At 36.1% G+C, this 13791-nt stretch overlaps 1 protein-coding gene across 4 annotated transcripts in view; it reads left to right on the forward strand.

Moving 5' to 3' along the window:
• The window catches only part of DZIP1 (DAZ interacting zinc finger protein 1), a 40346-nt gene that overhangs the window by 8310 nt on the left and 18245 nt on the right, over positions 1-13791 (forward strand). For all 4 annotated transcript variants that reach the window (XM_068168605.1, XM_068168758.1, XM_068168843.1 and 1 more), the window contains exons 4-11: positions 186-270; positions 1833-1957; positions 3397-3558; positions 4264-4401; positions 5489-5551; positions 6804-6941; positions 8845-8890; positions 10528-10584. In XM_068168605.1, the coding sequence (XP_068024706.1) occupies positions 186-270; positions 1833-1957; positions 3397-3558; positions 4264-4401; positions 5489-5551; positions 6804-6941; positions 8845-8890; positions 10528-10584 (814 nt within the window). The remainder of the gene's footprint in view (positions 1-185; positions 271-1832; positions 1958-3396; positions 3559-4263; positions 4402-5488; positions 5552-6803; positions 6942-8844; positions 8891-10527; positions 10585-13791) is intronic.

Consider the following 13791-nt stretch of genomic DNA (forward strand, 5'->3'; position numbering starts at 1 on the left):
AGACAATTAATAGCTCCACAGAAATTTGGGATTGTGAGAACCTTAGTCATTATTCTTGTGAAATGGAATGTTACTGAAGTTGCCTATCTTTGACATCTGGGCAAAATATAATAACCTTGAACCACTATACTTACCAAATAGGTATTACTAATAATAACAAGAATGTTTTTATCTGGTTTTTGTAGTGTCAGTTTTGTGAAAAGGCTTTTATGAGCTATTCCTTTTTACAAAGTCACATGCAAAGGCGTCATCCGGAAGAATCTCAGATTGGTATGTGCTTTAATGTTATAAAAAAAATTAAGATAAATATTTTTTTAAAGTATAATTGTAGTGAGGAAGTGCAATCTGTGCTTTTGTATCACTGGGAAGAATGATTTTCATGTTCCATTTTTAGGTGGAAGATGCCCATTTGTGTGAATGCAAACACCACCACCTGACAAAATGTGTCAGGCAGCACATGTTTCAGTCTGTGCAAAATAATTAACAAAAAAAAATTGCATGCCATATTTACAGTAGCTTTTCAAACTAACATTTCCACATAATACTTCAGTCAGCAGCAGAGTTCAGAGCACAGTTTCTCTGTAGGCATGTGTGTTAAGAAGGTGTGGGTAAAATTAAGAAGTTGTGCTAAGGAAAAAAATAGATTGTGAAGCTATATGAATTATCAGTAGAGAAAATAATCCAACTCACCTGGGATAACTTGGAATAGATTCAGGCTCTCCTGAACTAAATAATCTGTAAACTATAGTGAGAAAAAGAAACTGTCAGGAATAATCTAAATTTGTGTATCCATGAGAACCTTGGTTGCTACACCACTAATTTATATACTTTTGTCTGTCTTCATTTCAAGGTCTTTATTTTGAAAAACATAGCTTTCCATGTTTTTTTCATTCATCTCTAAATCCTCTCCTTCTGGTTAAGCTGCGTGCTTACTGTTTATTGCTAAGCAAGCAATTGACTTGGCAAGTGTTGACAAGTAGCAGTGATTAGAAATAAGCTTGGAAAAAAGAGCATCTGAGAGGAGAAAGACTGGGAAGAAGCTAGCAATGTCTGAACTGTAACTTGTCGGGCAAATAAAACAGCAGGAAGAATGAGAGGGGTCTGAGTAAATATCTGAAGAAGCCTTAATATATTGGAAGAAGAAAGGAGGTCTTGTGCACTTCATACTTGATAAGAATGATAGTGGAAGATGCTGCAGAACCATTTGGACTAATTATCATATAAAGAATTAGTTTGAAATGGATATAGGAGGGAAATTCTCCGTGCAGTTATTTTTGAAATAATATTCTGCATTGCGCTCAGATTCCCAGCTGACAGGATAGTAAAACCTTGTGAAATTGATCAAGTGTTTCAAATTTTAAGTGTTAGAATTTTGGCATATTTTAACATGTTTAATTACAGTGAAATCCCCTCTGATTCATTCAAGATAATGAGTTCTATTCCACATGGAAACCTTACAAAAGTTACTTAAAATATATTAAATATAGCGTAATTGAGTAATTTAGGTTCATTTTGCCCATCATGTTTCCTTTTTTGAGCCTGAGTTGCTTAGCTTCCTTTGAAATTAGGTTATATATTTGCAAATACTTGATAAACTATTTCACATGTCAGTAATAACAGTATTTTTTTATCTTTGATGATAATGTTAGCAGTCCAGAGAACATTATGTATTTTAAAGCATCTTTGGAGAATCATGGTGGTGGGAAGGGAGGTGGTTGGTGAGAGTCACACTTCATGATGATGCACTGAAACACTGTAGAAACATATTTACAATATCACATTTCCAGAAATTACAACAAATATTTTTTGCATCTGCTGTTTCTTTCGAACAGAACAAAAGAGGAAAGCAAAGACAGACAAACTGCAGGATGAGATTGATAAACTGAAGGAGCAGTTACAGCTCACCAGGTCCCAGTTGGAGGCTGAACAACAAGCTTATATGGTCCAATTTTCTAAGGTAGTATGTGCTAAATAACTTGAACCTCTGAAAAGAGTTAGCACTTCGTGTTCACTCATTTTGTAACTGGAACAGAACAAAAATGTGTCTACAGCTTGTGTACCTGGCAGCAATGGTGGTTGGGCATAGAGCATATGTCCCCTCACCCCTCCATAATTTTGAAGGTCTGCTTTTACCTTACTTTTGTTTTAGGTATGTTTTATATGAATACTTAAGACAACACTTTTTCCAGCATTTGCTCATAAGATAAGTATGGTTTATTGTTGAAACAGATGCAACTACCTTGCTGTGGTAAAACATAAACAATTTTTAATGTATTGATAGTTTGTAATGATGAAATGTTTCTAGTATGACTGATTTTATGTGTACTTTATAAAATGAGTAAGATTTATTCTTTTCATTTCTGTTTAAATAAATACAATCTGATAATTTTCTGTGGAAGGAGGGATGGAATTTTTTTAAGGGGTAAGGTTTTGTTATTGACTAAAGAGAAAATTCTTGTATAAGAGACAAGATGCTTCCAATGGTTAATTTAGATCTTGATTTTGGTATTGCAGTTTGCTCTGTATCACATTCAAAAGTAGGACTGTGTGGCTGACAACCTGTGAAAACCTTGTCTTAATATATCACCCAATATTCAGAACTTCTTAGTGGAGTTTGAGGCTCTTTTTAGTGATGTCCAATGAATAGGACAAGGGGCAGCAGGTACAAACTGGAGCATAGGAGGTTCCATGTAAATTTAAGTGGGACAGAGCACTGGACAGGCTGCCCAGAGAGGCTATGGAGTCTCCTTCTCTGGATACATTCAAAACGCATGTTCCTGTGTAACCTACTGTAGGTGATCCTGCTCTGGCAGAGGAGTGGGACTAGATGATCTTTCAAGGTGTCTTCCAACCCCTAATATTCTGTGAATCTTCTCTACTGTGTCATGGTGAGGCAGTACCTGGACTATTGTGTCAAGTTCTGAGCTCCCCAGTTCAAGAGGACAAGCAACTACAGGAAAGAACCCAGCAGAGGGCTACGAAGAGGATTAGGGGAAGCTGTTTTGGCAGGGCAATCACAGTAGATGATCTCCGAATGTCCCTTACAGCCCCTGCCATTCTGTAGTTCTGTCTAGTCCCTTCATCTCAAAAAAGATATGATATATTCATAAGTTATGGAGATGAACTACAAGGATGACCATTGTGTATTTAGAGTGAGCATCACTCGTGTTAGTCAATGAAAAATAATGAACTTCTGGGCTTCTGGAAGTGTGCTTGTTTTGCTAGCAAAATGTTGGTTTGCTACCCCAGAAGCCTTAAGACACTGGCATTTGTTCTTGGTTTTGATGTCACAGTGTTGCCCATTGAAAGTGACTGCTTCCTACACAGAGTTTGGGTACTTGAATTAGTATTGCATGTGGGGGAAAATAACAAACAATGGCTTTAAAATAATTTCAGGAATGTGAACAGCAAAAATCAAAAGAGGAAGAAATTATACAAACATTTCATAAATGGAAAGAGGAGGAGAAAGAGAAATTAGCTGATGAAATAGAAAAAGTGAAAGACATGTTTATGAAAGAGCTTAAGGAGTTATCCTCAAGGAATTCAACACTAGAAAATGTAAGTGATTTAAATTTTCCAACATTTTAAGGCATGAATCCCTTATAGTAGGTGGTATTGATCTTGACATTTTTCAGATGTGATGTAGTCACCTTAGAGGTCTTCTTAGAAAACTTCAGAAATAATGATTGAATGATAGTCATAATTGTGTATTTGTAAAATTCTGTTAATAAAGTATCAGTATACCTCTTTTTTTAAGAGCATTGTTCAGAATGAATGAATTATACCTTCAGCAACTAAGTCAGCTTTGTATTACTCCTCAGCCTTTGAGTGCCTGTTTATAGATTAGTAAATATTGTTATTGTTGCTGTTTCTCATAACTAACATGGAGGGGAGTAACCTCTGCATTGCAGTCCTGATGGCACAAACTGCTTGTTTTCAGTAGATGTTCTGGAAATGCTTTCCAAAGTGTGACTAGAAAGAGAATTGTAAAAGTATAGGTGGGTCAGAAAACAAATACATGTAGCGTTATGAGAGCAGCTTACATTTTGTAGCTACTAGGTCTTGTGTATATTTGGAAGGTAGGTTTGTGTTAGATGTATGTATTCATTATGATATGAAATATGGAAAATGCTGAGTTGAGAATTGAGGTGAATTAGAAGTGCCTCATGCAATCTCGTGCAATTTATATATATATATATATAGTAAATATATCTATATATAGATATATATTCAGGTCTTCATTTTTCCCCTCCCTCCTTTTAGCAACTGTTAGAATTACAGAAGTCCAATATGCAACAAAAATCCAATTTAGGAACACTGACAGACAGCCAAGAATTTACAGAAGAGAAACCTCAGAATTCTCAGGATTATCGTAATGTGGTTAAAGTTCTTGAAAAGCAGGTAACAGTGTAACTTTTAATGTATTGCTTTTGACAGACTGCTTATGTTATTTTCGGTTTTTTTGTATCTCCAAGTACGATTTTAAATCTGTAAGTAAAATTCTCATCCCTCTCAATGCCTAAAATACCTTGAGTGTGTCAGGTGTAACTTGTGTATTAGGACTATATCATCTCAGTAGTGCACATGCTCATGCTGTGCAAATCTTTTGAACAATCCAGAGTTCCAACTGTAGGAAAAATTAAACTAGAAGGGTCACTGAGACCAAGGTCAGTGTATTGCTTTGAGACTCACCTGCATGTCTAGGCTGTTCCAATACAAAAACCAAAACAAAACACAACCACTCCTCCCAAAGTTGTTTAGGTGGGTTGGATTGGTTGATGGGTTGGATGCGATGATCTTGAAGGTCTCTTCCAACCTGGTTTATTCTAAGAAGTGAATATTCTAAACAGAAAACCCATACACATGAGAAAACCACACCTGCAAAATACCCAACCCCACCTTTCTACTCTTTCTATTCTTTTTTTTTTTACACTTTTGAAAGATACATTATTTCATGGTTCTTGGGATAAGGAGGTCTTTGTATACTGCTGGTGTCATGCAGAATTTTGGTCACTTCTACTCAAAGATGTGGAAAACGTTGTGAGCTTTACTTTAGGGTTTTTAATTTCATCAAAGAAAATTTGGTTTACTCAAATGTATATATTAATACTGATTTTTACCACAATTACATAAAATAATATTGTTATTGAGTGCTTGAAATTACATTATTGGGGGGGGGAACCCTGCTCTTACTACTCTTGTTAATAGGTGGACATGTATCAAGATACTTGTGTATTTCTCACTCATAACCACTGTACGTACAAAATCAAGGAGCAAATAGGTAGTTTCTAGAGTGATTGTTAAGAAAGCCACCCTCAGATGCGTACGACATGCTGATGATTGGCCTAGCTATTAAATATAGGGTTACTCATGTTTCCTATAACCAGTAATATTTGCTGTATTTATGGTTTATTTAGAAAAATAAAGCTGTACATTTTGAACTAAATGTTACTATGTTGTTGACAGAAATTAATGTTGTACTATGCAGGAAAGCAAGTGGACATCTAGAATGCAGGCCTTTGCTCATGCACAAGAGAAAGAAAAGTCTGAGGTAAGTTATGCAGCAAACCAATTAAAATAAAAGGAGAGGTTTTTTCTTATTTTTGTACCATGTTAGTAGTAGTTGTTGGTATGCTATAGTACCTCTGTTGGATTAGAAATCTAATCTATTTATCAGGAGTTTATAGAAGTATGTTCTCATGGTTGGGTTTATTATCTCTATATTTTTGTAATGCTAGGATCTTGTATCAGTTAAGGCCAGAGTTGAAATGGAATGTATCATTTAAGAATCTGACAGACACCTGAGACTGTAGCTGTCTTTTGCAAAGTTTACAGATAATTCTGTGAGCACTGTATTATGCAGTGTCAGCTGTGTTTTGTGGTTGTGCTGGATAGTTGAAATGTAACTTGTCAACATGTAGCTTTCATCTGCCCTGTACCTTTAGCTACCATGGACCTGTGGCATATCTCTCAAATGGTTTTTTGGCTCTTTTCTGTCATTTCTCTGCTGCTTCTTGTCTTGTAGCTTTCTAACGCAGAATCTGTTCAGCTTTTCCAGGAAAAAAAGCAAACCACCATGGCATTTTATTTTGCATCAGTTTATATATTTTACTATACAAAGCTTTTATTCCTCAGATTTCTTTTCTTTTTAATGTCTGCATTTCTTTTTAATCTCTTTCCTGCTTTGTTTCTCCTGCTTCTTTTCATTTTCCTTTCATCCACGTGACCATGTAAGAACTGGGCAGATCATAGTGTTCTGACCAATGCTTCTCCTCCTCTGGCAAGAAAGCAGTGGGGAGGAACTATGGAACATTCCCCAAAAAGGATGTAGTTAATGATACACCCACATACAATGCAAGAATAGAATAAGGGAGGAGTAATGTAAGTATGACTTTTGGGATGGTACACCTGAAATACTGTTCCCTTTATTCTGCTTTCTGAGATAATGTATCAGGTTCATCATGCAAATTCACATTTCATCTCCTTAAAATATTATTATTTGACTTTATAACGGTAACATTTTTATAGAGTTACTTTATTTTTCTTCAACCTTACTTTCAGGCAATCTCAGCAGCATGTGTTTGTATGTCCCTTTCTTTGTATTGAGATTTAGGTAGTCCTTGTGTAAATGAAAAGTGATCAAGACACCTGCTTGTAGTAGACAGAAGTCCCAATGAAATCACAGGTTTTGATGGAAAAATATTAGCATTTTTAAGCATGACTCTCTCTGTTTGAACTTCATAGCATTAAAATATTTTATATAATACTAGTGTGAAGTTACTTTTCCTCTGATTGCTTTCTAGCTACAGTTGCAGATTCAAAAGCTTAAATCATTCAGAGAAGACCAGAATAAAAAAGCCAGCTTTTACAAGAAGAAAGCAGAAGAATTCGGGCAGAAACTTCAAGAGCAGAGCGATCTGATTATTACTCTGAGGAAGCAGGTCTGTTTTGTGAAGCACTCTCTTTCAGAGAACATAGGACACAGAAATATTTTACTATCATTTGGTATATCTCTGGTTGCCTATTTAATATTCTGAGTTTTATTGCTGTACTCTTTTGGTTACACTTTGGAAACTGTGTGGATGAGTAAGATTAGATCTGGAAGAGAAACACAGGAATGTAAACCAGGAATTAGAACAGAGTTTAGTAGGAATGGCTTAAAAATCCAGATGTGATTGTCTCACTGTACAGCGCACTGATGCGGCCCCATTTGGAGTACCGTGTGTTTTGAGTGCCTCAATATAAGAAGAACATTAAGCTATTAAGAGCATGTCCAGAGGAGGGTGATCAAGATGGTGAAAAGCCTCAAGGGCAAGATTTAAGAGTAGTGACTGAAGTCACTTGGTTTGTTCATCTTGGGGATGAGAAGTCTGAGGGATGACCTCATAATAATCTATAACTTCTTTAAGTGGCGCGGCAAAGAACGAAGTGTTGATCTCCTCTCTATGGTGACCAGTGAGAAAATGGAATGAAGCTGTGTAAGAGGAAGTTCAGACTGGAACAAGGGCTCTTCACTGAGAGGGTGGCTGGTCCCTGAAACAAGCTTTCCAGGGACATGGTCACAGCACCATGGTCAGACTTCAAGGAACTTCTGGATTACCCTCTGTTATATGGCTTAGTTTTAGGTAGTCCTGTGAGGAGGAGGGAATTGGACTTTGTGATCCTTATGGGTCCCTTCCAACTTGAGAAGGTGTATGATTTTATGAAGTTATTTGTTTGGAAATGGATTGTTTTCTCTTTAAAATAGGCTTTTGTTAAAACATAACTATAGTTTTTTTTCTAGGTGATTGGTCTGTAGAGGTCTGGATAGTCTGAAGTTCAGACTATGGCATGATTATGTGCTCCTTACAACCTGTTCCTCTATTAGGTAGTGCATTCTTTATTTAAATCAACATTTGATTTTACCCTTTATTCTTGTGATTAATGTTAAACCTATACTTAAATATTTTTACTTCTCCACCTTGACAAATTTGGTATCTGGAGCAATAGAGGACTTAATCCTAGACAAATTTCTTGTAGTAAAGTGATGTTTTACAGCAAGCCTATATGACTGCAAATGTAAAATAGGTTGGGAGGGACCTGAGTTTGGTGTTTTTCAAATACAGTTGTGAAGATCTACATTTTCAGTTCCTGGAAACACTTGGCAGAATCCAAACTCTGTGGACAATGAATTGAAGCATTACTGGCTATAACCAAAGTGATAAATAGAAGAGGACTAGGATTTGGTATTTTGTGCCAGCTCCAGCTAACATTTGAGCTTAGCTTCTGTTTTGGGAACTAGAGTGCAGAGCACAGTTTAAATGATGCAAGATTCACAAGTTTCCTGTTTTCTTTTGATTGAATTACAGCCAGCTTGTTTAATGTACTCTCTCAGATTTGTTTGGTGCATGTCTTGGGTGTCAAATAGACAAAGCTGTAGAGCAGACAGGAGAACAGTTCATACATTTAAAATCAGCGTGTAATTAAGTGTTTCACTGGAGTGGCACCAGACTGGCAAACTGAACACGAATTGCTGAAGCATTACGTATTGAAACAGTAAGTACTGAAGTAGCCCATAAGCCCACTCTCATCTCACTTTATGGCTTGTAATAACAAGTTGTACAAAGCATGAGTTCACATAAGACAACAAACAGAAATAAGTTTTCAGCATTCTTCTAGCATGAATGAAATTTAGGCCAGCAGTAGCATAAAGTTCTGGAAAAGTAGTATTTTCCTTCCTAAAACATAAAGAGTAATTTATGTTACAGGACAGCACTGAAGCTAGGTATTTTGTACTAAATGTCATTTCTAAATATTGAGCATTTACATTTGTAGCTGTTCACATATCTGTCTTTTCTCCTACAGTTAGAATTGTCCACAAGATCAGTTGCAAGCGTTAAACCACATGATGGTAAGTACAAGAGAAAGCAGATTTTGTTTCTGATTTCAGCAGTTTGATTGAAACAAATACACATATAAACATCAACTTTACTAAGTAAATATTGAAATCAAATCAGTACTGGCAGTCTATTTGTACTTCACAGGATGCCTATCTGTTTCCCTGCCATGATTTGCAAAGTTCATATTTAGCAGCTGTAAAGACTTCTAATATACAAAGCTGATTGCTGGAGTAGTGAAGAGGTCGAAATGAAGCAACTCTATTTTATGTTATGTAAACAACTTCTGGCTTTGCTTTATGAAGTGTCATTATAATTGTTCTTTGGTGCTTGACTGTCCTTAGGCTGCAAAACTCAAAGGGGAAGTATACTGAAAGATACTGATTTTGTCAGTTAAGATACAGATACTCAAAGAATTTTAAGAACCCTGGTATTTTTGTCTGCAGTGCTTTAACATCCAAATTCCATTACAAATAGCTAGACCTGATAATAGTGTTTTAAGTTGCAGTCCTGCATCACAAACACGTGCATAGTTGATGCTGCAGTTGCAGTGACTTGAATTTATTACAATAGATAATGACAGCTGAATTAATTCTAATCCCAGTTTGCAAACCATCTTGCTCTGTTAACAAGACATTTGCTTGAACTGAATTTAACAGCAGGTAGTAGGTTAGTTTGAGGAGACCATAGTAACAGTATGGCTGTATGGCTTTTCAGCTGGAGATAACTGATGGTATTCAGCCACACTGAAGCATAGGCAAGTGTAAGACCATGGCACACAAGTGAATGTGCTGCTAGGCCCCAAACTGATCTGAGGAAAGTAGAATTGAGGTGATAATTCACTCCTAGGCTATGCTCTATATGTGATAGGGGTAGGATTTATGCTAATTGATTGGAAGATTCTTTCCTGGGAGAGCTGGGGCTGTTCAGTCTGGAAAGGAGAAGCTTCTGAGGAGGCCTTCCAGTATCTTAAGGGGGCCTACAAGAAAGCTGGAGAGGGACATTTTAGGGTGTCAGGGAGTGATACGCCTATGGAGGATGGAGCAAAACTAGAAGTGGGTAGATTCAGATTGGATATTAGGAAGAAGCTCTTCACCATGAAGGTGGTGAGAGACTGGAACAGGTTGCCCAGGGAGGTGGTGGAGGCCCCATCCCTGGAGTTTTTTTAAGGCCAGGCTGGATGTGGCTCTGAGCAACCTGATCTGAGCAACCTGTGAGGTGTCCCTGCCCATGGCAGGGAGGCTGCAACTAGGTGATCCTTGAGGTCCCTTCCAGCCCGTACAATTCTATGATTCTGTGATTTCCACAAAGCAGCATGTAGACATGACTGGAGAGATGATCGCATTCCAGTTCAGTGATGATTTAGTTACTAGTTTCTAGTTACTAGTTACTGACAGGTTGGACTTGATGATCCTTGAGGTCTCTTCCAACCTTATTGATTCTATGAAAATGTTAAGGATATATGAAGATGTATCTTGTGAAGGACCATTGTTTACTTTGTAAATTGTTCCTGTAGGGAATATTCCATTAAAGTCCAAAATTGTATAATTTATAAATATGTGTAAATATCATTACATTTAAGAATCTTTACATGTCTGTTACTCTTTATTATAATGCATTTATGTTAGTTATTACTTTGGTGCTGTTGTAGTGAGCACTACTGTAGAGCGTCTTGAAGAATCTAAACCAAGCCCACCAGTGATGCATGGTAAGTTGTTTGGTGTTTTTTTGGGTTTTTTTGGTAGATCCAGATCCAGGTCTTTCAAATCTAACATACTGTCTTCTGAAGTCTGTTGCTTGTGAAATCATAGCTGTAAGAGCAGTTATATTGGAGAAGGTAATTTAACTTGCCTTACTGTATTCCATCAGTGAGAATTCCTATGGAGTAATTGTAAAGATAGTACATAATAATAAATGAAAACCTGAAGAAAATAATTTGAGAATTATTTCTTAGTCTGGGTGTGTTATTGAAGCACTTTAAGGTAAATGAAACTAAATGAAGAAACAAAATCTTCTTTTAGAGGAAAAAATGCTTATCTGGCATATGCCTATGCAAGACAGGTACACGCGTGTACTGGAATTTGTATAGGGAAATATGTGGAGGTGTTTGTTTTATAATTCTTGAAATATTTTAGTTTTCATGTGATTTCAAGTGGCAGGAAGGAAAAATACAGAAGTAACAATCAGCATAGACAGTCATTCCCACCTAGATGGTTCTTCCAGAGTATATTTGTGGTTACATATAGATCATTATTTTAATTTGTGGAATTGTGATATTGTTTAGAAATGGGGGGGGGAAAGGGATGAAATTCTCTTTACATTGTTTTGTACTTTGTGAAAGAATGCACAGCAATGGAGAATATTGTTACCATGCCAATATTCTGTGAACAATTCATTACTTCATTTTCATTTTAGAGCAGGAAAGTAATGAAAAAGCAACTTTGAGCAAGTAAAATATTTAAATGATAAAACTCAGTTTATTAATGTGAAGTATTGAAGTATCATTAAATAAGGGGAGTTTATTATTGCTTCTCTTAGTTGTAAAACAAGTTAGAGGAGGATGAAGTGGAATTTGTCTGAGAAAACAGTCATGATTTTTATGTTCCAGCAAATTCCAAAAGTTGAGAAAAGGCAAATGGGGAGAAGTATACAACCAAAGTTTTGATAACTTGATGAGGAATGGAGAACTGATGAATGTGGAGTGTTAATTTAAAAGTATTTGTTGTGACAAGAATGATTAAGCAAAGCAAAATAGATTTCGTTTATTTGTTTGAGTAATATGGAGATTTAATTTTAACTTACGCAAGGTTAGTAGTTCATTGCTTGAAGGTTTTAAAGTGCAACTACACAGATAAAATGTTGAGTGCAGAAAAGTAATAATATATTAAGTATTGATTATTAGTAATAGTATTATTCTCATTCTTCTCCATTCAAACCAGCTTCATTGCACCATTCAGTGCTGGTTGTGGTTAAGAGATCTCACAACAAGTAACTTATCTATTGCCCTTTAAGAAATTAGTTTTATGAAGAATATTGCTGCTAGGGGCTTGCTCACACCAAGCTTGTCAATTACTGCTTTCTTAGAGCATTTACTTCCATTGTACTGAGGAGGAAGACAGTTCTGTGTATATTCTGTACACTGAAAATTGAAATCGGCTCATCTGATTTGTTGCTGCTCCAAATAGGAAGTTTGTGACGCTTTGTGAAACATCTCAAGATAGAAAAGGCTGATCCTGCCATTGATACACAAAAAAAATCACTATCACTTTATTATGAAACCTCAAAGAAGATGTTTCCTTCAAATTCCTTTGCTGATGATTATTTTATTTATCTCTGCAGGTCTCTCTGTCTGTTCCCTTTCTTCCCTTCTGGAGTTTTCTTAAACTTAATTACTTAATTGCTGGATATAAAGGTTAGCAGAAGTTATAGTGCTTTTCCCAGCATTTTTCAGGCCTTCTCAAGGGATCGACTTGCATTCTGAATTAAGACATAATTGCCTCATCTTATGCCACTATACAAATGAAAGCGCTTGCTGATAACGTCTGTACACAAATTCATTGAGCACAGAGCATTTCTGAAATCAGGAGAGGTGTAGTTTTCCTACTAAGGAATATCTTCCTTTTGTGGGTGGTTTTTTTTTTCTGTTTGAAAAAAAAGTCTGGAAAAGCCTTTCTAATGTGAAATCAAGTATACTTTTTAAAGGTGTTTGGAAGTTTTTGCCTCCTAATGCATATTCTGCACATATGAAATCTTACTCAGGTATTTCTTGTAAGAGCCACTAGTTGTGCCTTCAGTGCCATCCTGGCTGATCATTCTTCGGTCTGTTTCTGAGTTAGCTGTAGGGCTTTGTGCAGCTGCAGCTGAAGTCTTATTTTCAAATTCTGTAAAGGCAACAGATTCGTTACAATTATTATTTTTTCATAATCATGTTTCAAAATCAGGCCTTGGCTTCTGTATTACTCTTAAAATGTTTGTAGTTGTTCGTTATTTAATCTTTGTTAGGTCAGTAATATTAGATGGAATTGAAGACAGTGGTTAAAAAGCAAAGATATTTCTGATTAAAACCTTTGTCTCAGTCTTCAAACATGAAGACCCAGCTATCATTAGAGACATAGCTGAAGCATCTGAGGAACATTCAGTTGAAGTAGTCTTCCTAGACAGTTAACAGAGAAAAGGGGCACCTTCAGAGTCTGGTTCAGCTGATCTAAAATCTGAATTGCTCTTTGAAGTTGCCTGTGTCTCTTCGTTGACTGTAGAAGGAGTCTGAGCTGACTAGGCTCCTAACTTAGAGGCCTCAGGTAAGTGTCAAAAATGTATCATATTTAAGACTATAGATTTAAAATTAATATTTATGCTGCTTATGTGCAGTATATGGCTTCCCATTGATAAATTAGGAGAGAAATATATGGAGTTTATTGATTCAAGTATGATGGTCAAAATTGCAGGTACCACAGATAAAGTCTGGCAGCGCTTTGGATGTGAAATTTAAGTATATATTGAAGGAGTATATAATGACTATCGTCATGGCTTACATTACTTACATCTTTAAGAAACACAGCAATTTACAGCACATTAATTTTGCATTTTATCCTTGGTTTTCATACTGCAAGTTTGAAATGCTTACTGTGGGTAATCACTATGGATAAGATAGTTGTAGCACGCTCGCATTTTGTAGTAAGTAGAAATGGTTTCATCTTTACCTGTTGGCCAGAGGACTGCTTCTTCAATATTACTGTCAGAATATTGCATTTTTTCCAAAGTAGTAGATAAGAACAGACAAATAATATATAGTATGCTTGAAGTACAGTCTGAATTGTTCATTACTTTATTTTCCTATCCCACCTGTATAGACGTTACCATCAAATATTATTTAAACCAGGTATTGAATCATTCATCAAAACGTGCCAGGCACATA

This window comes from Melanerpes formicivorus, unplaced genomic scaffold (genome assembly GCF_026170545.1).
Source record: "Melanerpes formicivorus ecotype bairdi unplaced genomic scaffold, bMelFor1.0.p_v2 SCAF_1, whole genome shotgun sequence".
NCBI lineage: Eukaryota > Metazoa > Chordata > Aves > Piciformes > Picidae > Melanerpes > Melanerpes formicivorus.